Here is a 25,060-nt window from a genome sequence, read left to right on the forward strand (position 1 = left end):
CTTGGCCAGATGGTCACCCATCCGGGTACTAACCACACGCAACCGTGCTCAACTTCAGTGCTCCATGCAGAACTGGTGCTTTCAGGTTGTGGTTATGTGCCGGGTTGAGCTGAGACAGTACTATAGGTGAGAGAAGATATTATTTCTACAGTTTGGCATGGGAGTGGTAACTTAAAAACAAGGCAAGTTTTCCAACCTTGCCTATCTCAACCCGGTACATAACCACGACCCAAGATTATCAATGCCTTTCCCCTGTAAGTACAAGTAATTACAAGAGAGTGTATGTATTTTTACATACCTTGAACTATTCGAGTAGGTATCTTCCCCTCAATATACCTACTGAAGCTCTTCACCTCAAAAATCAAGTACCTACTTACAAATAGGTATGTTGTGAAAGTAAAGAAATCAACTTGGATTTTTTTTTTAAGAGGTTTGACAGAGGGCACTGTAACTTCTATGGTCTTATCGTCCCGAAATCGAAGAGAGAAGGAAGACAGGATAGGAGAAAGCCAGCCGCTCCGAGAACGAACATACGACTAATTTGAAGGGGCAAATTGTAGGTTTCTAAAAGAAAAGTTTATTTTTCAGCTTTAAGAGCAATTTTGCAATGAAATTACATTTCTTTCAAAAATCACTAGATTTTGACCTCAAATCACTAAATCGCTAGATTTGCCAACAATTCACTAAATTTAGTGAAAAATCACTTGTCAGTACATTTTGGCTATAGTTTTCACAGTGGTCAGTAGAAGAATTTTAGCCTAAGGTTATGTAATTGGTCTTATTAGGCCCAGTTTCATTGACTTCCTGGACTTGCTGCTTAACCAGGCTGGCTCAACTTGGTAAAGTGGCTCAAATGACAATATTTGCAACAAACAGATAAATTTAGGTTGTACCCTACTTAAAAGAATATAAAAATAAAACAAATCTCTTTGAAACTTGGTAAAATTTTGACTTAGTAGGGTGGAGCACTACCATGCTCCTTAATATCTAATTTTGTGGGGTGGATCACTATATCTAATTATATAGGTAGGTACTTAGCCAGCTATCTACAATCATTGTAATTTTCTTCCCCCACAGAGGTATGATAAATGTCCATGGTAGTATCTTACCAAGATGGAGGGGTGCAGCTCCTATAGTTCATGCAATTCTACGCTTGACTTGGACTCGAACCACCAACCTCCAGATCCGAAGTCCACTGCGCTAATTTTTTTTTTAAGTAACTTGGTACATTGTCTGGGAACAATTTTAACTTAATAAGGGTATATATAATACTATTAAATTTCGTTCTTTTGATTTTTTCCTTGGGGGTTCAATGAACCGTTGAACCTACAGAGAAACCGCTACTGGCTGATTGCTACAATAGTTTGTAACACCTTGAATGTTTAGATGCCTCACATCATTCCAACTGAAAGCCCGCATCCTTTGTCGAACCATGGTAAAGGATCCTCAGCTGTAGGATTAACCGCCTATATTACCAAGGACCCTGAAACTCGTCAGATGGTGCTACAAACGTAAGTATGATCTGGCACCTAGATCCCAGTATACTAGTGGTGAAGGGTCCTTAGCTTTAGTTGCCTCTCACAAACGACTGCAAGAATGATCATAACATTGATGAAATCAGTCCTAAAAGAACCCTGACCTTCGTAAGAATTCTAGGACTCTTCTAGATAACTAAAGAGAAAGTCGCAAAAGATCTAACCAGGGCGCATAGGGCGTTAATTAAAGCCGATGGTGTAGGGGCAAACAGCCCTAAAGGATGGGTTAAGCTTACACAAACCCCCTCTATCTCATATAATACAGAGGAGCGATGCAGTGGATAGCACAGTGGACTTTGAATCTGGAGATTGGTGATTCAAGTCCAAGTCAAGTCATAAGCGGGGAAAGCCATTTTTGACAACACAATTAAAATTTCTTACAGAGGAGCTCTAGTGCTAGCGGACAGTGGCGTATGTTGTATCGATGAGTTCGACAAGATGAGTGACACCACTCGTAGCATTCTACACGAAGTCATGGAGCAGCAAACATTGAGCATAGCCAAGGCGGGAATTATCTGCCAGCTCAATGCTCGAACCTCCATCCTCGCAGCTGCCAACCCGTGTGACTCACAGTGGAATACAAGTAAGCAATGTGTATATACAGGGTGTCCCGCGAACGACTGTGCAACGCTTTAGGGTTGATGCAGGACCTAAAGGGCTACCAAAAAAAAATCTATTTGGTCGGGTCCGATTTTCATGGGCGGAGTTATTCAGGATTTTCTGTTTTTCGACGTTTTTCAGATTTTCTGTTTTTGGACGTTTTTCAGATTTTCTGTTTTTCGACGCTTTTCATACCTTGTCCTCTTAAAACGCTTATGTTTTTTAAACGAATGCTCTCCGCTCCACTCTGTTTTGAGCCTTGGTCTAATTAATTCTCAATTATTTCTCATTAATTCTCAGTTATTTCTCATTAATTCTCAGTTATTTATCATTAATAATTCTCAATTATTTCTCATCAATTCTCAGTTATTTCTCATCAATTCTCAATGATTTCTTATTAATTCTTAGTTATTTCTCATTAATTATCAATTATTTCTCATTAATTCTCAGTTATCTCATTAATTCTCAGTTATTTCTCATTAACTCTCATTACTTCTCAATTAATCTCCTTTCCCCTTTGTTTGTGTCCCGTCAGGCAAAACCATCATCGACAACATTCGTCTACCTCACACTCTCCTCTCCAGATTCGATTTGATCTTCCTCCTGCTGGATCCTCAGAGTGAACAGTTCGATGCGCGACTGGCACGACATCTGGTGTCACTTTACTCAACTGAGTCTGTTGTACAGGAGTCTGCTACGTTGGTAAGTACCTACTTGAATCAGCTTAACTCCATACTCAAAAAGCCCAATCTGAGGCTTTGGTGTAGGGGCAAGTTTTTTTAAATCTTCACAAGTAGGTATTCATCATGATTTTGAAATGTGTTCGTACTTTGTACCGAGTCCTGTCCTTTGAAATCGTCACAAGTATTAATGATTTTGAAATGTGTTTCAGATATCGATCAGCTGATCACAATCAACGGCATGGTGATTCGCACATCGAACATTATTCCGGAAATGCGAGAGGCCTTCTTCCGTTGTATCGTGTGTAACTACAGCACTACTGTGGAAATAGACAGAGGCCGCATCCATGAGCCTACCCTGTGTACTAACTGTAGTACAAACCATTGCTTCTCTCTGGTGCATAATAGATCGCACTTCACTGATAAACAGTTGGTGAGACTACAGGAAACCCCAGGTAAGTAATCTAATAATCACTCACTCCGATGGCGTATGAGAGATATGTAAATCCCGTGCCGACCAGACTGCTTGCCTCCAAAGAACTCTATGTTGTGTCAACTCCTCCCAGTCGTTCAGGTCCCAATCACAATCGTACCTTTATTTGTGGTAAAGAAGAGAGCTTTTTCACAACTTTAGTGGATAACACAGCAATCAATTGCCATGTTTCAATAATCTTTTTACACTCGATTAAAGTAGCTATTCTGTCTTCCTTCTCTCTTCGCTTTCGGAACGATAAGGCCTTGGCAGTTAGAGCTCCATCAAACCTGTTAAAAAAATATATAAACAAAATACATTTCAAAACCCACCAACCTCTGGTGTAGTGGTTACCTTGGTGGACTTCGAATTTGGAGGTTGGTGGTTCGAGTCCAAGTCAAGTCACAAAGTTTAGCATAGTGTAATAGTTGGGGAACGACATTTGTGACAAGATTAAATAACTCTGTTTTATCCAACGTTTACTCCTTGGAGTGTGGTTTAGCCCAAGGCGGAGTTTTAAGTTGTCCCCTATTTGCCATTGGAATCAACTCCATAACAAACTTCATTCACCCAGCTCTCTCGTCATCTCTTTTTGTTGACGACTTCTGCATCTATATGAGGGCCGGGGCCGTATATCTGCCTATCCGAGACAGCTGGAGTCGCTCATACGACTGAGTGAGGCCCATGCTAAGATGAGATATAGCGAGACGGTGGAGGTACAAGATGTGGATGAAGCTTGGAGGTAATTAGGAATTTGTTTAAACCACCTAGGCACGTATATACGTAGCTAGTTCTTTTTCGATGTTGAAGCCATGATGAAGGAGGTAGATAGCTTTGTCGTCGAATGGTGGGTCAAAACCCCATACACCTACCTATTTAATTTTTTTTTAAGAGGTTTGACAGAGGGAACTGTAACTGCTATGGTCTTATCGTCCCGAAATCGAAGAGAGAAGGAAGACAGCGGACTATTCTTCTCCAGTGAAAAGACAAAGGCCATTATGTTCAGCAGGAAAAACAAACAAGACGTGAATTCAATTAACCTTACTATGAGCAACCAACGAATTGAAGTTGTTAACTCAGCTAAATTCCTTGGTCTAACATTGGACCGGAAGCTGACATGGATTAATCATTTAAAGAACTTAAAGAAATCTTGCTACGATCGAATGAGAATCCTCAAAATGCTAAGTAAAAAAGCTTGGGGTTCAAATAGGAAAATGCTACTTCGCTTATATAAAGCTCTCATTCGTTTACTTTTTTTAAGAGGTTTGATAGAGGGAATTGTAACTGCTCGGGTCTTATCGTGCCGAAACCGGAGAGAAGGAATACAGGATAGGAGGAAGCCAGCCGTTCTGAGAACGAACCTTATCCCTTCAGGATAAAATCCGTCCCGGGTGGGAATCGAACCCGCGACCTGGCGCTTACAAGGCAGACGCTGTACACATTAAGCTAACTAGCCTAAACTACCAACCTTCAGATCCGAAGTTTAACGTGTTAACCACTTCACCACTGAGGTTGGTTTGAGAGAAAATAGTATTAGTACTAGTTATGTTTAGGTTCTAATATTTACTTACACTCTTGTCATCACATGATTTCTTGATCAGCTTATCCGAAGATAGCAGACACAACTTGTGAACTTGTAGATACAGATAAAAATGCAAAAAAAATGCTAATTTAGACTGAAATCTTGTTGCATTATCACTGGTGCACTAGATACTAGATTTTTGAGCTTTTAAAGTGAAAGGCAAAGGCTTTTATCGTATTATCTAATTTCGTCGCAGTTTCCGTTAATTGATTTTTCAAATGATAAAAGAAATAAGAAAACCTCAGATTTATTTAAGAAAACAATTTGTAATGATAATGATGAGTTTCCCCACTTTTGTGTAGTTACCAATTATTATATGGTAAATCATCAAGCATGCTGGGATCTGGGACACACATGAATGTCAAAGAAGCAAAAACCATCCTATATGTATTAAAATGAAATAGTTTCCTGGTTTTTTGGCATTTTTATAAGAACAGTGACAAAGAGGATCCAGGAATTCTAGGATGAATTGTTTGGTTCTATGAGGAAAATGTGACAACAAATACCTGGACCTCAGAGCCCTCCAGTTTGATAGAGATTAAATAAATAGTGATTTTGATTAGTAAATATGGTCATCTGATCAGAGCCTTCCTTGATTAACACCAAAGTGTAATAACATAATAAGTATGAAGATAATTTAAGCAGGTAGGTACTTACTACTTTGCACAGAGTAATTCCAAACTCTTGACAGAGAATTCATCAGTGCCAAAGAACAGAATCCTCCAAGGTGCTTCTAATTTGTTCTTCTTGCTTTGACAGGAATAGTGAGCCTTTGTTATTCTACTAACATCAGCTACTGAGGAGTTTAAACTACCAACACAAGGGCTGAATGCTAGACCTTTACAACTTGACAAAGTGAGCTGGAGAGCAACATTTAAAAAGAAATTCGAGCATGGGGAGTTGAACACACGTAAAACAGGACTAGATAAAAAATATGTCATACTATAAATAGAAATTTGAGCTTTTTAAATAGACATTTCAAACTTTTTAAAGAAGAAAACTTTTCTTTTCCTCAGCAAAATATTCCAATGGAGAATTTTCTTTACATTCAAAAATTGCCGCGCTAAAGTTCTCATTCAAAGCTGTGTTGCCACATGTTGCCTGTTGAGGTTTTTTTCCATTTCGTTTTGACCATCATTTTTATCAAGTTTTTGTTTTGATCTGCACTTTCTTAAATCTGAGGTTTTCTTATTTCTTTTATCATTTGAAAAATCAATTAACGGAAACTGCGACGAAATTAGATAATACGATAAAAGCCTTGGCCTTTCACTTTAAAAGCTCAAAAGTCTAGTATCTAGTGCACCAGTGATAATTCAACAAGATTTCAGTCTAAATTAGCAATTTTTTTGCATTCTTATCTGTGTCTACAAGTTCACAAGTTGTGTTTGCTATCTTCACTGCAAAATGACAGCTTACAGCCACAGGAATTCATATTCCCTTGGAGATCAGTTCCCCCAAGGGGAAGCACTTGTGAATATGGTTCGACAAAGGATGCGGGCTTTCAGTTGGAATGATGTGAGGCATCTAAACATTCAAGGTGTTACAAACTATTGTAGCAATCAGCCAGTAGCGGTTTCTCTGTAGGTTCAACGGTTCATTGAACCCCCAAGGAAAAAATCAAAAGAACGAAATTTAATAGTATTATATATACCCTTATTAAGTTAAAATTGTTCCCAGACAATGTACCAAGTTACTTAAAAAAAAAAAAAAAACATCAAAATCGTATGTACAAGGTATGCGTGGTTCACATTCAACTCTGAACCCTTTGGCTCTATATAAAACATACTTGTTATTCTACTAACGTCAGCTACTGAGGAGTTTAAACTACCAATACAAGGGCTAAATGCTAGACCTTTACAACTTGACAAAGTGAGCTGGAGAGCAACATTTAAAAAGAAATTCGAGCATGGGGAGTTGAACACACGTAAAACAGGACTAGATAAAAAATATGTCATACTATAAATAGAAATTTGAACTTTTTAAATAGACATTTCAAACTTTTTAAAGAAGAAAACTCTTCTTTTCCTCAGCAAAATATTCCAATGGAGAATTTTCTTTACATTCAAAAATTGCCGCGCTAAAGTTCTCATTCAAAGCTGTGTTGCAAGGATGTTAGAAACCGGCCCTAAATGTCAGATTGTTCTTTTTTTAGTTCAAATGTGCTCTTCTTGACTGTCTATCTGCATTACTCTTGAGATAGCTGAAATAATAGCCGAGTCCAAACAGTACTAGAAACATAGTGAGGAGAGTCATTAATATCATCATGGAAACCATCACAATGCCAAGGGTCATGAATGTAACTGAAACATACAACAATAGATGTTATAGATTAGGTAGATTTCTGAAGTTCCATCAATATTTACACTTTACATTTTGAATGCTACAATGCTAGCCTTTGTATTCTAATATCCCGTACAACATTTGTTGTTCAGATCAACAAGAAGAGACACAACACTTCCTGTTTACGATTAGGTGTTGGCACAGTGGGAGAACATCAGAAACCAACTTTTTCACCCTGTCAAATCAGTCTAAACTTACATGTCAGTAGGGAGAGCATGAATAAGGACAATCCTAGCAATACAGGCAGAACTGCCAGCATTGCTACACCTGCTACAACAAGAGCTGCAATGGGCTGATTGCTACAATAGTTTGTAACACCTTGAATGTTTAGATGCCTCACATCATTCCAACTGAAAGCCCGCATCCTTTGTCGAACCATATTCACAAGTGCTTCCCCTTGGGGGAACTGATCTCCAAGGGAATATGAATTCCTGTGGCTGTAAGCTGTCATTTTGCAAAGATAGCAGACACAACTTGTGAACTTGTAGATACAGATAAAAATGCAAAAAAAATGCTAATTTAGACTGAAATCTTGTTGCATTATCACTGGTGCACTAGATACTAGATTTTTGAGCTTTTAAAGTGAAAGGCAAAGGCCTTTTTTCGGAGTTTTGACCTCAGATTTGGATTCCCAACTTTTTACATAGGAATCGACCATTTATTTATATTTTTTACCCATTTGCAACTGCTCCATTGTTTCTTCTAACCTATTTGATGATATAATTAATAGATAGTTAGACATACAGAAGATATGTAGATATTGTAGGTACTTGTCTGGTGAGCCAATCTGATGTGTGCTCAGGTGTGGATCAACTAAGTTTTTGCCCCCAATAGCCCCATCTTTGTGCCTTCCTATGTTAATTTTGTCAAGCCAATAGATGTACCTAGTAGGTAGGGTAAGTGTACCATTTATTCGCCAGAGATGTGCGAACCGCAAAATGCAAAATGGAAAATGCAAAATGCAAAATGTAAAATGTACATTTACATTTTACATTTCAAATTGTCCTAGAATTCCTAGATCCTCTTTGTCACTGTTCTTATAAAAATGCCAAAAAACCAGGAAACTATTTCATTTTAATACATATAGGATGGTTTTTGCTTCTTTGACATTCATGTGTGTCCCACATCCCAGCATGCTTGATGATTTACCATATAATTGGTAACTATCATGATTTGGCCCTAAACTCCCAGTAGAAAACAGGGTCTCCACTCCAAATTTTTAGTGTGTCCCACATCCCAGCATGCTTGATGATTTACCATATAATTGGTAACTAAACAAAAGTGGGGAACCTCATTATGATCATTACAAATTGTTATCTTAATTATTTCAGTCGCACCAACACATTGATAAGCAAGTTGGAAGTTGTCTCAAGCAAAGAAGGCAAACACTCCCCTGTCATTCAATTTGCCCAAGATGAAAAACTTACCCTTTACCGATGGCCAATGGACCCTGATCTCATCAAAGATAACTATGATATTGGCATGGTAGTGTCATTTGGACATTTGATTCCATCTAAGATTATCAATGCCTTTCCCCTGTAAGTATAACTTATTATAAGAGAGTTTATGTATTGTTACATACCTGGAACTATTTGGGCAGGTATCTTTCCCCCACTACATATACTGAAACTCTTCACCTCAAAAATCAAGTACCTACTTACAAATATGTTGTGAAAGTAAAGATCAACTTAGTAAAAGTGGCTCACATGTAAATAATCATATTTGCATACAAACAGATAAATCTAGGTATAATAAAACCATGTTAAAATAAATTGAATAAAATAAAAATAATTTGAATCTCTTAGTAGCTTGGTCAAATTTTGACTTAGTGGGGTGGAGCACTTCTGTGCTCACTCCTCAAGATCTAATTAGGTACTTGGTTAGCTACCTACAAATGTTATAATGTTCTTCCCCCACAGAGGTATGATAAATGTCCATGGTAGTATCTTACCAAGATGGAGGGGTGCAGCTCCTATAGTTCATGCAATTCTACATGGAGATCATGAGACTGGCATATCCATCATCCGAGTGAGGCCAAAACAGTAAGTGAACCAAATTATACATTCAGCTTTTAAAAAGCAAAAAAAAACTGGTTTCTATTCCCTTTTACTTACAGGAATTTAAATCATCTTGAAAAAATGTGAATCAACTCAATTAATGAAGCATCTTTGTTTTATTTTTATTTTCATTAATGAATGTAGTTAATTAAACAGGAGTTATAACAATAAAGTCCTACCTCAAAAGCAGGTTTTTACGTTCACCCAAACATGTTGGATGTGACATTGCAGAAGTAGGTACCGGTAGCTAGGTATTCTATTCTGTTAAGAGGGGGAATCTATTTCTTCTTCTTCTTCTTTTTCAAGACAGAAAAAAACCCAAGTACCTATGGCTTTTTGGCCTTTTTTGAGTTGTAAAAAAAAAAAAACAATTTAATTTCAAATATCTATCCTTTCAGTTTCGATCGTGGTGAGATCGTACGTCAATACCGGTGTTCCATATCACCCGATGACACTGCTGGGGAGTTACACAATAAGCTAGCCCTGGTGGGGGGTCAACTATTGCTGGAATGTGTACGGGATATGCCACGTTGTGTTCTCAATGCCCCTGCCCAGCCTGATGAGGGTGCTACTTATGGTATGAAAGTGATCTAATTTATTTACATAACTCTAGTCACAAGAAACAAAATGCACAGAAGAAGATGTAACAAGTGCTAGTTATGGCATTAAAAATAGTAGTGCCAGTCTAGTAAGCTTGATGAAAGGTAGAGTGCATACCTCAGAAATGCTAGGTTGCGGGTTCCATTTTCGCCCAGGGCGACCTTAAAAGATGAGGTTCATTCTGTCCTCCTTTTGACCTGTCCTGCCCTCTTTCATTTATGGGCATCAAGACCTCCGTTGTCACAGTTCCCTCTATGAAACCTCTTTGGCAGCCTAGTTTAAGTCATTATTTATTATTATTAGGGGATAATTGATAGTTTTCCTCTCCTCTTCTAGCCAATAAAATCGACTGGTCCTACTCGGTGATAGACTGGAATACAATGAGTTCAGTTCAAGTGTACAACCTACACCGCGCACTGGGCCATGTGTATCCTCTCCTTGCCCAATGGCATGGGGTCAAAGTCAAACTACACAACATATCCTTAGATACCAAACTCAGATCTGATGCCTTACTCAGGCCCAACACAAGTCATGTACCTAGAGACCAACATTCTCAACTCACCTCAGCACTGTCATTTCTGAGTGGAGATACCTCTCTTGCCCAATGGCATGGGGTCAAAGTCAAACTACACAACATATCCTTAGATACCAAACTCAGATCTGATACCTTACTCAGGCCCAACACAAGTCATGTACCTAGAGACCAACATTCTCAACTCACCTCAGCACTGTCATTTCTGAGTGGAGATACCTCTAGTAAACCTCCAAGTGAAACTAAGGAACCTCCAGAGAGAAGTAAGGAGCCTACTGATCGTTTAACTGAGGAACCAAACCCTATTGTACCTGAGTTGACCCCGGGTTTTGTCTCCTTCGACAGAGGCAGTAAGCTACTCCGAGTGAGGTGTGTAGATGGAAAGAGTATTCTGTGTTCTCAGATCACGGTAGCGGGGAAGAAGAAAATGACGGCCGTGGATTTTAAAAATGGATATCTAGGTAAAGTGAAGAACGAATCGGATAAGAGGTTTATGAATCTGGATAAACAGTTGTACTCGAAGGAGAAAAAATAGATGGAAACAGTCCCCTCCGTTCCTGGAACGGATGGTGGTAGATCTTACAAGCTTCAAGTGAACCAAATATGGAGAAATCGTACGTAACAAAATCCTAAATCGCGTCGCAAACGCTTGTAATGTAGGTATAAAGGTATGTCCACCTGTCCACACAGCTTAACAACACCATCAGGAATAGGTCCCTGCTCACATGGCGGTATGACACTTTGTCAAACTACCGATCGTTTCCATTCCACCAATCAGATACGAAATGTTTAGTGAGTCAAAACCATGCAGTTTGTTTTCATTATAATACAGGGGGATCTCCTAGTTTGAAAACTAGCCCAATCAGGACAAAGTACTGAGTGAGATTTTACGGGTAGCCATAAAGACGACTATATGATACGAGTAAGTATGTCCTGGAAAAGTTATCCTTGAAAACAAAAAAGATCGGTGTTAGAGTTTGATCAAATCAATGGAATATGCTGTAATTTTGTATTTTCTTAGGTCAAAGTAGTGAACTGAATTAAATCAACCATAAAATATTATGAAATAATAAGATTGTGTCAAATTACGCCCGGGTTTAAAGTGTCATGGTGATTTTATACAAATTTGATGTTCTTTTGTTCCCATTTTCGAACATTTTCCTAGGCTTTTACTAATACATATTTCAGAAAATTCATCGACCAAAAAGGAATTGTTGTGTCAACGTGCTATTTATAGTGTTTATTTATTAAACCAACATAAAGTCATCATGAGACTGTAGACTCGGCCGTTAGTCAAGTAGAAAACGATTAAGTGAAGTAAAAAACGATAAAGATAAATTGATGGGCTTTAGTATGATGTAAAAAAATCGTACATAAAAACCAATATTACCGACTAAAGATTACTGTAGAGACAAGGGTTGCCAACTTTTTTTTGGGGGGGCATATACGGTACAAACTAGTAAAATGGTGAAAAAATACGGATTTCCCGATTTTTACCCGGAACAAAGGCATGCAAAGGCACTTGACTCGCGGGTTTTTGTGTTTTTCGTACGTACCTACCTATCTTTTTAAACTTTTTTTTTCTAATTTTTTCTGTTTATTAATCAGTTCCCGTATTTTCCATAGATTTGGAAAAAAAAAAACGAAACGAATTTGACAAAAATACGGATTGTTCCGGGAAATAACGTACGGTTGGCAACCCTAGTAGAGACAGACAGTCTCTACAGTAGAGATGTGTAAAGATTCATTGAGCTAAAAAAATGAACTACTCTTTTCAGTGAACTAGATCCTCAAGAGTAGTTCTTTCAAAACGATAATACCTCGGTAACTATCTATGGGACATACGACATAGCTCTTATCAGGGAAATATTTGATGCCTTTCATAACTTGTTAATAAGGACTTAAGAAACGTCTTTATCCTGAAATTTCAAAATTCAAACCTTAAAAACTCAAGATCTATGTAAGTAGGTACCTATCTTTTTTGTACCCAAAAAGACTGACTTTAACTCAACATACCCAAAACATCAATAGCATACACAGGCCTATGTGCAGCAAAACTGTCCAAATTTAAGCACCAGAGTGCTACACCTGCGCCAAGCCCATGTAATAGAACTAGAGGTGTCTTCTTGGTCTCTTCTGTATTTAAAGATAATGTCCATATCTTGTCAGAAGTACCAACCACTGGACCAATGTCAACATAGGTACTTTTGTACGGTGTCTTCAAATCTGAAAGAATTCAAAGATATTCATTGCAGGTATTAAAATAGGAGATTGGAGTATAGGTAAGTCTACTTGATTTCATAGATAGAATGTTTCTCTCACCACATAGAAAGTCTTACAAAAGATTCATAATTTTTCAACACATACCTACATAATGTGCAACATCACATTCACAACAAATTACACCACCCTCATGTAACCCCTACACCCAATGAAGTTGAAAAAGCCCAGATCTAGATTTTTTTTTTTTTTTTTTTTTTTTTTTTTTTTTTTTTACTTCCTTTATTTATATTTGGTGAACAATTAAGTAAAAAAAATAATAATAAATAAATCAAATTTCGAATAATATCACAAATAAGTTATAAATAGTTATAATAATAAAATTTAATGACAATTATAAAATGAATTTTTCAACAGTGGGAAATAATACATCAGTTCGTAGAAAATTGGGATGATTGGGTAAACTGTAACCTTCAAGTATAAAATAAAAGGAACAAACAATATACAATACAAAATTAAATTTAACTCACACCTTAAACCTAGGTATAATATTATTCCTAGTAATACTAGATTATGGGGTAATTTGGGAGTATGAAGCTTTGATAGATAAAAAAATGACATGATTTTTTTTTTTTTTTTTTTTTTTAATTTTTTATCCCCCCAAAAAAAAGCGTATTTTTAAACATGAGAAAAAGGTTTTTTTTTTTTTTAGATTTTCATGCTCCCTAAAAAAAGCTGACTTATTAACATGAGAAACAGGTTTAAAACTTTAAACAAAGAAGGTAGACTTTACTTCAATTTATAATAAAATTAAACATACAAAAAAGAGATTTTACAGAGAGTTGAGTAAATGTCAGATTGTTCTTTTTTTTTAGTTCAAATGTGCTCTTCTTGACTGTCTTTCTGCATTACTCTTGAGATAGCTGAAATAATAGCCAAGTCCAAACAGTACTAGAAAAATAGTGAGGAGAGTCATTAATATCATCATTGAAACCATCACAATGCCAAGGGTCATGAATGTAACTGAAACATACAACAATAGATGTTATAGATTAGGTAGATTTCTGAAGTTCCATCAATATTAATTTACACTTTACATTTTGAATGCTACAATGCTAGCCTTTGTATCCTAATATCCCGTACAACATTTGTTGTTCAGATCTACAAGAAGAAACACAACACTTCCTGTTTACGATTAGGTGTTGGTACAGTGGGAGAACATCAGAAAACAACTTTTTCACCCCGTCAAATCAGTCTAAACTTACATGTCAGTAGGGAGAGCATGAACAAGGACAATCCTAGCAATACAGGCAGAACTGCCAGCATTGCTACACCTGCTACAACAAGAGCTGCAATGGGCTGATTGCAGTGGCGGTTCCTGGCCCTTCCAACTGGGGGTTCAAACATCTCATTTTGTAGGTACATACCTAAGTATGTAAATTTGATACCCTCCATAGATACCCAAAACACTGACATATGATGAAATTTTAAAAACACATTACACAAACTACCGTTCAAACTCAAAGTACTCAAACGAAAATGAAAAATAACTTGTTGATAACAAAACAGTGTTAACCTTAATGAGGAGAAGTCAAAGATGTTTGAACACAAAGGTTCACTTCAACATTTTCGAGATACCTCTAGTAAACCTCCAAGTGAAACTAAGGAACCTCCAGAGAGAAGTAAGGAGCCTACTGATCGTTTAACTGAGGAAACAAACCCTATTACACCTGAGTTGACCCCGGGTTTCGTCTCCTTCGACAGAGGCAGTAAGCTGCTCCGAGTGAGGTGTGTAGATGGAAAGAGTATTCTGTGTTCTCAGATCACGGTAGCGGGGAAAAAGAAAATGACGGCCGTGGATTTTAAAAATGGATATCTAGGTAAAGTGAAGAACGAATCGGATAAGAGGTTTATGAATCTGGATAAACAGTTGTACTCGAAGGAGAAAAAATAGATGGAAACAGTCCCCTCCGTTCCTGGAACGGATGGTGGTAGATCTTACAAGCTTCACGTGAACCAAATATGGAGAAATCGTACGTAACAAAATCCTAAATCGCGTCGCAAACGCTTGTAATGTAGGTATAAAGGTATGTCCACCTGTCCACACAGCTTAACAACACCATCAGGAATAGGTCCCTGCTCACATGACGGTATGACACTTTGTCAAACTACCGATCGTTTCCATTCCACCAATCAGATACGAAATGTTTAGTGAGTCAAAACCATGCAGTTTGTTTTCATTATAATACAGGGGGATCTCCTAGTTTGAAAACTAGCCCAATCAGGACAAAGTACTGAGTGAGATTTTACGGGTAGCCATAAAGACGACTATATGATACGAGTAAGTATGTCCTGGAAAAGTTATCCTTGAAAACAAAAAAGATCGGTGTTAGAGTTTGATCAAATCAATGGAATATGCTGTAATTTTGTATTTTCTTAGGTCAAAGTAGTGAACTGAATTAAATCAACCATAAAATATTATGAAATAATAAGATTGTGTCAAATTACGCCCGGGTTTAAAGTGTCATGGTGATTTTATACAAATTTGATGTTTTTTTGTTCCCATTTTCGAACATTTTCCTAGGCTTTTACTAATATTCATCGTCCAAACAGAAAATTCATCGACCAAAAAGGAATTGTTGTGTCAACGTGCTATTTATAGTGTTTATTTATTAAACCAACATAAAGTCATCATGAGACTGTAGACTCGGCCGTTAGTCAAGTAGAAAACGATTAAGTGAAGTAAAAAACGATAAAGATAAATTGATGGGCTTTAGTATGATGTAAAAAAATCGTACATAAAAACCAATATTACCGACTAAAGATTACTGTAGAGACAAGGGTTGCCAACTTTTTTTTTGCATATACGGTACAAACTAGCAAAATGGTGAAAAAATACGGATTTCCCGATTTTTACCCGGAACAAAGGCATGCAAAGACACTTGACTCGCGGGTTTTTGTGTTTTTCGTACGTACGTACCTACCTATCTTTTTAAACTTTTTTTTGTAATTTTTTCTGTTTATTAATCAGTTCCCGTATTTTCCATAGATTTGGAAAAAAAAAATCCGGAACGAAGGTGTGTTCCAGCGGAACATTTGATTTTTGACAAAAATACGGATTGTTCCGGGAAATAACGTACGGTTGGCAACCCTAGTAGAGATGTGTAAAGATTCATTGAGCTAAAAAAATGAACTACTCTTTTCAGTGAACTAGATCCTCAAGAGTAGTTCTTTCAAAACTTGTAACTCGCTCTTTAGTTCCCTATACAATAAACAATAACCAGCTGTATGCTGTACGAGACCGAGAGTTTTCTGTCTTTTTCTTTCTACATTTGAGTGAGAGAGATGGCGTTTTTCGTCAAAAATGGCAAATCAAAAATGGATTTTCAGATTGTAAAAAAAAAAAAAAAAAAATCGTCAAAAAAATTTTTAAGAAAAAAAACCGGACCGGGCCTAAGGGGGGGGAAAAAAAAAAGAAAAAAAAAGATAATAATAAAAGAATTCAAATTGAATCTTTTTATTATTATCCTTTTTCTTTCTTTTCTGTTTTCCCACCCTGCCTTAGGCCGGATTCATCCGTACCGGGCCTAGAGGCGGGTGGAAAAAACAGAAAAGAAAAAGATAATAATAAAAGAATTCAAATTGAATCTTTTATTAGTTATCCTTTTCTTTTCTGTTTTCACCCGCCCTTAGGCCCGGTTTTAAAAGACAAATCGGGCGGTATGGTGGGGGGGGGGGGAACCACGATTCCGCGCATGTGCCCTGCGAAGAAAGTATCAGAGAAGAGTCGGGAGTCAAAGAGCGAGTTGAAAAAAAGAGTAGTTCTTTTTACTGAGTAGCTCAGTTGGGATTCAATCCCAAAGATGAGTCAAAAGTCGCATCTCTCTACTCTACAGACCTAAAATTACAATTTAATATAAACTAGAATATCTTTTGTATTAAGGACTAGTCCTGTGATAAATTATAAATTAATGTTTTTTTTTTTTTTTAAATAATAATTTTACTAAACGCTTCCTTATTCTAATTTTAGTTTTAGTTCTCACAAAAAATAGTACGAAGTACGTATACATCTAGGACCTACAATCATGCTTCGCACAATAAAACTATCACATCACATAAAAAAACAAACGTAGTACCTACATACTTAAGAGAAAGGGTAAAATACTGAATTTGCGGTAGATAGAAAAAGAAAATCCCAGGGAATCGTGTGGAAATCTGTCCCTTACATATTTATTGAAGAAAATTACACAATTTATGCAGTTAGTAGTTTTAATCATTTTAGCTATAGGAAATGATAGATAGCAATATCCTTGAGTCGGTCACTCAACTATTAGGTAGACCTGACAAGTACGTCTGAAAAGCTCCGCCTGTCAGGTCCATAGTGAGTGGCCGGCCTTCCTTATACATATGCGCCACAAATAGCACAAACTACAACTGCACTGCTCCTGCACTAATTAAATAATACTAAGATTTCGCACTTCCCCAGAATATACGAAACTGAGTTTTGCATTCTGCTCTTGTACTATAAGTCATCATTTTTGGAGGAAATATGGGGAAATTTAAAATCTCCCTTTAAACAAAATAAAAGTAGGAAATTGAGAAACACCGATAGTTTCAGCTTTTAGCTTGACAGAACTGGTGCAGTTCATCACGTCCGAATTTCGCTTCAAGGATTCCCAATTCCCATAGAGCTCTCCAGCAGCTCAAGTCACTTTATCCTGCTGATGCTGTCCATCTTCTTCCTTCTTCTTCTCCTCTTCCTTCTTCCTCTCCTCCTCCTCTTTCACCTCCTCCTCTGGCTCCTGGGGTTCTTTGGGTGGTTTCACAGCCTTGGTTGTCACTATGTCTAGTTTCTCATCGGATAGGGTGCATGTATCGTTGACCATTTTGTTGAATACGTCAGCGCGGTCTGCGTAGACATGGTGCCCTGCCCCGGTCACTGACTGGAATGGAGAAGTGGACATGGAAATTAATTCATTTGAATTCTTTTTCTTGAATTTACCTTGCTAAAGAAATAGCAAAGGTTGAGTGCGAATGGCACTCGTAAAATTTTAAGCCAAATTTGTAGCCAAATGTTAGCCCAAAACAATCACCCTAGGTAGGGCTGATTGAGACGCTGACGAAAAACGCCGACCCCGTCTGTACACGGGAAAAGGCGACAAAGAAGAAGAAGAAGAAGAAGAAGAAGAAGAAGAAGAAGAAGAAGAAGAAGAAGAAGAGGAGAATTGATAGGGGGAACTGTAAACTGCTAAAGTCCTATTGTGACGAAATCGTCCCAAGAGAAAAGGGAAATAGGAGAAGAAAAAGAAAAATTCCGTTGGTCCTCATTTTTCCTGCTCTATGACTTTGAAACATCACCCAAGTAAGCGCAACTGATATTCTTAACAGCCAATCTTACCACTGAGAGTTAATACAGAGTCAAGGGTTTTCTTTGACGTTACCCAATTAATTTACACAGGCCAGTATTTCTTGAACTCTGGATTAACTGAAAACCCTTTGTGGTAAGATCATGTATAAGAGATATGTATTATGATGGGAAACATACCTTGACTTGTACAAAGGAGTTCTGGCTACGTGCCTCCTTGATCTTGTCACCCGAGGAGTTATCAACCCATGATCTAGACCCATAGATAACCGTGACAGGAACATGGGCTGCCAGTTGATCCACCCTGTGTAACATGGGTCGCTTTGCGTAGCCTAGACCTTCTGTCAACGTGTGGAATGCACTTTCCCCTCTGCAACAATAAGTTTAAGTTTAGGTTTAAAAAGATGAGTGTTTCACCGCCGTTTTTATTTTTTCGTAGCAATGAAACAACTGCTACACTAGACGCATGTGGTCTGTGTCATAGCATGCCCATCCCGTAGTATGCCTCTCATCAGATGAGCGAGCAGAGACACAATCCCGTAGTATGCCAAGGTGCTGGGTCAACACGAGAACACCAGTAAGTAGCCCGAAAGAAAGATAAGATTCCATTTTATTTTTCATTAACAAACGAACACTGTGGATCACTCCAAAAGGTCACGAGATGGACGCTTAGGAATAGTAGGTAGTAAAAGTAAGATCACACTATTTGGCACAGTGCCAAATATTTGGACAAACAGTACCAAAGAGTCTGATCCCCAAATAAATTTAGACAAATTTGGTGTTTTTGATGGGCATTTCTGATGTTTGCCAAAGAAGATAATTTGATAAATTTCAGTGATCCATTGCTCTACTGTTAAAGTTACACCATTTTGTACCCACAAAATAAATACACGAAAGCTTGTTAAGGCTTCTGCGATAATGGGACTATGTTGTCTCATTTGAGATGGATAAGCTGTAAGTATTTATTAGAAATTATTAAATGACTTACGAAGGGGCTTGAACATTACACTGGAAAATATACTCGGTAATGGCACTACTATCTTCTTTCAGAACAGGAGTGAACTTCTTGGGCAGATCTGGTCGCATCTTCTCCACTACCCATTGGCCTGGAAATTATTCAAAGTTTTCGTTATCACATCTGCCTTTTAGCCAGCGTTAGAAGTTGCAACATTCCTTGACCTGACACTCGATTGACTGGATTTTGCCTGTCACTACAATAACACGAACAACAGCCTTGTTACCTTGGAGTGTATTGCACCTGTTGTAAGTGCTAGGCCGCGGCGCCGCGGGTTCGATTTCCGTCCGGCGGATTTTATTCTGAATGCATAATGTTCGTTCTCGGAACAGCTGGCTTTCTCCCATCCTATTCTCCTCTCTTCGATTTCCAGACTATGAGACCTTTTTTGTGATAGTTCCCTCAATCAAATCTCTATTTAAAAAAAAAAACTACCTGTTTTCTACTCAAATTATGTCTTATCTCCTTGATAGGACTGAAGTATTACTCTTTCTTGCCTCCCTTTCTCTCTTCCTGTCTTCCCCCTCTCCTTCTCAGTTAGTCCTCTTTTCTCTCTTCACACTTCTCTTACCCAGAGGTCCAACAAACCGGACTGGCCACAAGGGATTGAAGTTCTTGTATAAATTGCCTATCATGCGGGCCCACAGAGGTATTTTGGATGCCTTCTGAGGATCTATACTCTTCTGAGGAAAGCCCCAGGGATCTGCCAGAATCAGGTGTTTCACCCTGCAAGCAAGAAATAATAATATACTTGTGAGTGGGAAACAACTACCTACTGGGAATAATGGTATTATCTACCACTGAACCCTTATAGCTTGTGAGAATAGGTAGTGTAAACCTTGCTTATACTGTCAGCATAGGACTGGAAAGTCCCTTTACTCTTGCAGTCTCAACAAGGTCTTATACATTTGATTTGTAATAACGTTTTGAACAATAACATGTTAGCCTGGTTGGCTTGGAGGGTAGCACGTCGGCCTTGATAGGGAACTCTTAAAAAAAAATCTTGGTTGGAATCCAGACACACCAATATCACCAAAAAGGAATTTCCCTACAGTTGAAAAAGCCATTAAGAAAATCTCACCTGTCTGGATACTGAATGGCGTAGGCAAAAGCTAGATATCCACCAAAGCTATGGCCAAGTAGTATCATCTCTTGCAGTTTAAGTTCTTTCCTCCATTCCTCAATTGATGTGACCAGCTGTCTTTCAACTGTCTCGGGGTCTGTGCTAAATCTTGGCCGAGAACTTCTGCCAAAACCTGAGGAAGTTATTGCAATTATTAGGAAGGGGCTTCTTCATTATAATTAGCAAAAAAAAAAAAAAAAAAAAAAAAAAAGACCCCCCCCGGATTTTCGTCTTATTTTTACTTTTTATTTAAATATTGGTTAAACGTCACTTTCTGTGTGTCAATGCTGTGTCTGCATAGTTTTGACGGGGGTTTTGCCTTCCATTCAGTGATTTCGATGACAAGCGACAAGCTATCCCACTTCCTTGCACTCCCCCCTTCAAGCTTTATTTTTCTCCTGTACTATACAGTAGGCCAGACCACGAAAATTTGGAGCATCCACCGTGTAGATTTAGGTGCCTCTGTGAAGTTATCTAGGTACCTACGTGAGATATCGATCCCATTTCCATGAAAAAAGACGAATGTAAAAGCATATGGGTATCTACTACCTAAGTACTAGCAATAAAATTCCCCTCAAAAGTTAACACTCCAAATGTCATTGTAAACTTTAAAATACCCATTGCAGGTACTGTCCTAACTAGGTATACTGTCTGATTTTATACACCTCACTCTATAGGTAGATAGGGTAAAAGTGTATCATTTATTCGCCCACCTAAAAAACGTACCATTTATTGGCCCACCTGCCCACATTTATTTTTCTAATTTTTGTTTTTATGACTACAAGTTTTGAATAGCACTGGTTCAATAGCAGTCTTTAAGCCCTTTCTTTTGATGAAATTGGATCTTGAAAAAGTTCGTCCAGTTCAGACTTATGTATGTGACGTATGGTACAGGTGGGCCAATAAATGGTACGTTTTTTAGGTGGGCGAAAAAATGGTACACTTACCCTAGGTAGGTACCTAAATATACCTACCTAAATAGAAAGGCGCCTTATTGGGTATAGAATGTATCTAGATAGATACCTATAGGTATGTACTAAGCTCAAAAGTTCAAAACCTGAAATTCTCCGTACCTGTGGGATTTATCGGACAACTTTTTTCACCACAATAATAAATAACGGAATAACACGTAGGTAGGTATATCACCTAGAGAATAGATAGGTAGGTATATCACCTACCTATCTATTCTCGAAATCACGGCTGGAGCATTCGACACACAAAAGGGACTTTTGGTTTGATAGAAGGAATTTCCGAAATTCCTTCTATTCCCTTAGGGCTGATTGAGAGGCTGATGAAAAACGTCGACCCCGTCTGTATACGGGAAAAGGCAAAGAAGAAGAAGAAAAAAGAAGAAGGAGGAATTTCTGAAAGGTACCTACACTACCTACCTACCTATGATAGTATAGTGTAGAAGGAAAGTCTGAAAGTTAGTCGAATCTGTTGAGAAAATCGAACTCAAGTTACCTATGTTTGGAATGGGAGCAAAATCCCAAAATACATCCCGTGTATTCTCTAGTGAAGTAATGTCGGTACGACTCATCCCACTTTCAGAAAAATGAGCCTCAGTAAAGTTTGAAAATTTTCCTTCTTGCAGAGCCGCAACTTCATCCCTTCCAAAAGAATAAAAAAGTAAAAAAAAAGGAGAAACCTCTTTTTGAATGATTTTCCAAGTCTCTGCCCTTTGCAAAGGACTTGCGCTGTGATGTTAATTCCTGCGCAAGGAGAAACCTCTTTTTGAATGATTTTCCAAGTCTCTGCCCTTTGCAAAGGACTTGCGCTGTGATGTTAATTCCTGCGCAGAGACATTCATTCGTGTTCCTGTTACAGTAACACAGGGGTGGTTGTTTACACGTTCTGAATTTCTCGCTATTACAACTGTGATTTTCAAGCTTTTCCTTTAAATTTACGGACGAAAATTTCTAAAAGGAGAAGTGTATAGTTTCTTTTCGAAAAACAAAAGAGAATTTTCTTTGTGTTTTTATTTCAAAGTGGAACAATCAGGTGGAAGAAAGTTGGTAATTTTTAAAATATTTCAAGACGTAAAATAATAGTAAAATTTGGTTATTTTCAATTCATAAGACATAAAAGTGTTGATTGTTTCCCGAGGGAAATTCAATTCATTTAGTTATTGCTCCCTTTAATTTTGGGCTGTCGAAAAATAAGTAGATATACCTAGTGATCTTGACTGTAGGTTATTGGCTTTATCTACCTTCAGTACTTATTAGGTAAAGAAACCTATTTTCAAGTGTGTATAAATTTAATTTAATATTAATTTTGTCCTTGGATGGACAGGTGCCATCTCATGGAGTGATTTTTGTAGGCTGAAAATTGTTATATTGTGTACTTATGTAGGTATCTCATTCATTTTGATGTCCTATCATAGCATTTTGATTTGAACAGAATAAAGTAAAGATTTTCTGAACTTACTGGATTTTCCCTGAAGCCTGAAGAAATATTCACCCCTAACCTGGTAAGTAGGTACTCTTTTTATATTGAACTTTTTATTTATATCAGGTCCAAGACTTGATCTCCACACTCAAAGGCTCCGTTTTCTTTTTTATCGAGGTTTTTGAGCAAAAATTTACAGATTCAGATGGCTCAAACCAAGAGTTAAACCTCGACCAAATTTCAACACGGAATTTGGTTCCAGTCATAGGTAAGTTTCAACACGGAATTTGGTTCCAGTCATAGGTAATTAGATAAAAAGATAAATATACCTTCCTAAAACCCCCGTCTAATCAGCGAGCACCTACGCCTACGTAACTCTCTTACTGGATTCGAATCTAAGACGGATATTATACGGATTAAAATAATATATATATATATATATAAAAACGGATATTTATTCATTTACGTATACAATTAGGTACTTAGACAGGATAAAACGGATAATCCACAAAGAAACGGATAATCCATTCTTACAACCCCGATGATTATGGGATCATTCATTCAAAACTCCATGAATAGGGGGATCAAACCATAGATACTATTACTATAATACGCGAGTTAGTAGGAGCTATAAATTGATATTTAGAGCTGGCATGACAATAGGTTGAGAGTTTTGAATAAAAATTCTTCAAATCTGAGATAAGAATGTGTAATTTACGACTTCCTTATTTAATTTGTCGTGATTAGATACCCAAATTTTATGCATCGTGTACGAGTAGGTAGTGTATTTATGATAAATATCGTAGCTAGCTAACTAAATATAGGTAGGAAAATTTGGTCTAAATCTTCGGACATCCAATAAAAATCATCATAAAAAGTCATTTTTACTGTTTAATGTTTATTAGTTCGTTCAGATGTTTTCCGTCGAATTGGAAAAAAACGGGACAAAGGTCTGTCCCGGCGGGACATTTTATTTTCTCCAATCAATAGAACGGAGAGCTGTGGCAGACATTGGTGCCCACCAGAACCAACTCCACAACCATGTAGGTCTGAAAAACAAAATAAATACAATATAGTAACTCAGTTTGGAATTTCCTGCAAAAGAGAGAGGTGTTCAAAACAACATCAAAAATATCAAAATGAAAGGCTTTTGCAAAACTAGCTAAAGATATTGCTACTATTTCTAACACAAAGCAATGAAACAAAGAAGATTGAGTAACAAGCATGTAGGTATGTACAAAGACAGAGTCAATGGAACATTATCACTTCTTATGATTTATCAGACCAGATAAGAAATTAAGGTACTTGTGCAGAAGTCACGTCCGTGGAATATTGCTACCAAAGGAACTGGCACAAACGAGCAGTGACCAGTTATTATAGGGTTAGGTTAAACGCAAGAAGGAGTTTTCACAATTAGAGCATTGATTAGTGTTATTATAGGGTTAGGTTAAATACAAAAAGGAGCTTTTCTTTTCCACGGACGTGACTTCTGCATAATTACCAAAAGTATATCTACTTACCTATAAACTGCCAATCCTTCATCTGCCATTTTCTATCCAGCAAGGGGCATCTCCTGCACTGACAGACTGATGTTAGAGTGCGGAAATCTTGACCTGTTGTATCTACAGGAAGTCACTATGACTACTACGGAATGTGATATTGCACAACAAATCTCATAGATAGGTCTCCTGCCTTGAACCACACTGATGTCCTTGACTCTCAAGTAGTTTTGAACTTGAATAATTATTCAGGTGGTACTCTTCAGCAGATTGAAGTTAGTAGGTAGGTAATTACTTTGGTAATGTGTTAGCAGAACGTCCACACAAACTTACCGACCAAACCTCGAATTTCAAGGTGGATTTATTTGCGAGAAAAAACTGATAATGATTACCACAGAGAGAATTACATAATTTTAATGATAGTAGAAAACGTAGGTAAATTACAACAAAAATCGTAGTATCGTAGGTAACCACATTCACATTCAACTTGTGGTCTTGTGATTTGAAAATCTTGCTTGTGATAAGCTGATAAGAGAAAATTGAGAAAGAAGAATAGTGATAAATTTGCGTAGCAAAACAAAAGGGAGAAGGACGCGTTTACATCACACGGTAAATGGAATATTTTTGAAAATCAGAAAGGTCTGATCGCACGATCCAATTTTTGATATTGATTATTATTATTATTATTATTATTATTATTATTATTATTATTATTATTTTTAGATTTTTTATTATTATTGTCCCGGGAAATACGGGACGGTTGGCAACCCTAGTACCTACCTACCTAAGTAGATGGAAAGGTAATTTTTCCCTGGGTATTATCATATTATCATAATATTTTCTATACCCATACGTATCCAACGTACCTATCCTATATCAATAAAACGACTAGTCATCATGCAATCATTTGGAAATGCAATTTTCTCTCGCTTTTCTTACTTCTGCTTCCTTCGGGTTTCACCACCTCTTCCTTTTTCTCCTCTCTTCTTTTTCGTCCCCTCGTCGTTTTTCTCCTCTCGTCCTTTTCTTCCCCTCTTCCTTTTCCTCCCGAA

General features: G+C 37.4%; 5 protein-coding genes and 1 long non-coding RNA gene across 6 annotated transcripts; 2 read left to right on the top strand and 4 right to left on the bottom strand.

The window, feature by feature from the left end:
* The first annotated feature begins 1,386 nt into the window (after positions 1–1,386).
* Positions 1,387–4,033, top strand: LOC103506008 (DNA replication licensing factor MCM4-like). The gene is made up of 5 exons (XM_008470389.1): positions 1,387–1,511; positions 1,919–2,118; positions 2,671–2,837; positions 3,039–3,248; positions 3,908–4,033. Exons 1-5 carry the CDS (start codon positions 1,387–1,389, stop codon positions 4,031–4,033), a joined length of 828 nt encoding a protein of 275 aa, XP_008468611.1.
* Positions 4,034–6,989: 2,956 nt separating this feature from the next.
* Positions 6,990–7,810, bottom strand: LOC103506002. Its single transcript, XM_008470382.2, has 2 exons — positions 7,408–7,810; positions 6,990–7,169 (listed from the first exon to the last, which is right to left on the bottom strand). The coding sequence occupies exons 1-2, from the start codon at positions 7,658–7,660 to the stop codon at positions 7,018–7,020; spliced, it is 405 nt and encodes a 134-aa protein (XP_008468604.1). The 5' UTR covers positions 7,661–7,810; the 3' UTR covers positions 6,990–7,017.
* Positions 7,811–8,342: 532 nt separating this feature from the next.
* Positions 8,343–9,860, top strand: LOC103506009 (methionyl-tRNA formyltransferase, mitochondrial). Its single transcript, XM_026821181.1, has 4 exons — positions 8,343–8,368; positions 8,541–8,747; positions 9,129–9,251; positions 9,665–9,860. Exons 1-4 carry the CDS (start codon positions 8,343–8,345, stop codon positions 9,858–9,860), a joined length of 552 nt encoding a protein of 183 aa, XP_026676982.1.
* Positions 9,861–13,314: 3,454 nt separating this feature from the next.
* Positions 13,315–14,243, bottom strand: LOC103506001. Its single transcript, XM_008470381.3, has 2 exons — positions 13,884–14,243; positions 13,315–13,641 (listed from the first exon to the last, which is right to left on the bottom strand). Exons 1-2 carry the CDS (start codon positions 14,092–14,094, stop codon positions 13,490–13,492), a joined length of 363 nt encoding a protein of 120 aa, XP_008468603.1. The 5' UTR covers positions 14,095–14,243; the 3' UTR covers positions 13,315–13,489.
* Positions 14,244–16,592: 2,349 nt separating this feature from the next.
* Positions 16,593–20,721, bottom strand: LOC103506011 (1-acylglycerol-3-phosphate O-acyltransferase ABHD5). The gene is made up of 6 exons (XM_026821182.1): positions 20,708–20,721; positions 20,080–20,286; positions 19,570–19,724; positions 18,972–19,089; positions 18,164–18,353; positions 16,593–17,561 (listed from the first exon to the last, which is right to left on the bottom strand). The coding sequence occupies exons 1-6, from the start codon at positions 20,719–20,721 to the stop codon at positions 17,322–17,324; spliced, it is 924 nt and encodes a 307-aa protein (XP_026676983.1). The 3' UTR covers positions 16,593–17,321.
* A 2,771-nt stretch (positions 20,722–23,492) lies between these two features.
* On the bottom strand, positions 23,493–24,596 carry LOC113466076. Its single transcript, XR_003390594.1, has 2 exons — positions 24,030–24,596; positions 23,493–23,558 (listed from the first exon to the last, which is right to left on the bottom strand). It is a non-coding gene; the product is annotated as an uncharacterized LOC113466076 (long non-coding RNA).
* Between the last annotated feature and the right edge of the window lie 464 nt (positions 24,597–25,060).

The sequence above is a fragment of the Diaphorina citri genome, unplaced genomic scaffold (genome assembly GCF_000475195.1).
Source record: "Diaphorina citri unplaced genomic scaffold, Diaci psyllid genome assembly version 1.1 scaffold208, whole genome shotgun sequence".
Taxonomy (NCBI): Eukaryota; Metazoa; Arthropoda; class Insecta; order Hemiptera; family Psyllidae; genus Diaphorina; species Diaphorina citri.

Excerpts from the sequence above, each read along its gene's own strand:
- LOC103506008 (XM_008470389.1), top strand. The coding sequence starts at position 1,387 with ATGCCTCACATCATTCCAACTGAAAGCCCGCATCCTTTGTCGAACCAT. Across the intron at positions 2,838-3,038 it reads TACAGGAGTCTGCTACGTTG|CTGATCACAATCAACGGCAT; the intron begins GTAAGTACCTAC and ends GATATCGATCAG. Across the intron at positions 3,249-3,907 it reads ACTTCACTGATAAACAGTTG|GGCCGGGGCCGTATATCTGC; the intron begins GTGAGACTACAG and ends CATCTATATGAG.
- LOC103506002 (XM_008470382.2), bottom strand. The coding sequence starts at position 7,660 with ATGACAGCTTACAGCCACAGGAATTCATATTCCCTTGGAGATCAGTTC. Across the intron at positions 7,170-7,407 it reads CATGCTCTCCCTACTGACAT|TTACATTCATGACCCTTGGC; the intron begins GTAAGTTTAGAC and ends TGTATGTTTCAG.
- LOC103506009 (XM_026821181.1), top strand. The coding sequence starts at position 8,343 with ATGCTTGATGATTTACCATATAATTG. Across the intron at positions 8,748-9,128 it reads ATTATCAATGCCTTTCCCCT|AGGTATGATAAATGTCCATG; the intron begins GTAAGTATAACT and ends CTTCCCCCACAG. Across the intron at positions 9,252-9,664 it reads ATCCGAGTGAGGCCAAAACA|TTTCGATCGTGGTGAGATCG; the intron begins GTAAGTGAACCA and ends CTATCCTTTCAG.
- LOC103506001 (XM_008470381.3), bottom strand. The coding sequence starts at position 14,094 with ATGTCAGTGTTTTGGGTATCTATGGAGGGTATCAAATTTACATACTTA. Across the intron at positions 13,642-13,883 it reads CATGCTCTCCCTACTGACAT|TTACATTCATGACCCTTGGC; the intron begins GTAAGTTTAGAC and ends TGTATGTTTCAG.
- LOC103506011 (XM_026821182.1), bottom strand. Across the intron at positions 18,354-18,971 it reads TGTAATGTTCAAGCCCCTTC|AGGGGAAAGTGCATTCCACA; the intron begins GTAAGTCATTTA and ends TTATTGTTGCAG. Across the intron at positions 17,562-18,163 it reads ACTCCTTTGTACAAGTCAAG|TCAGTGACCGGGGCAGGGCA; the intron begins GTATGTTTCCCA and ends TCTCCATTCCAG.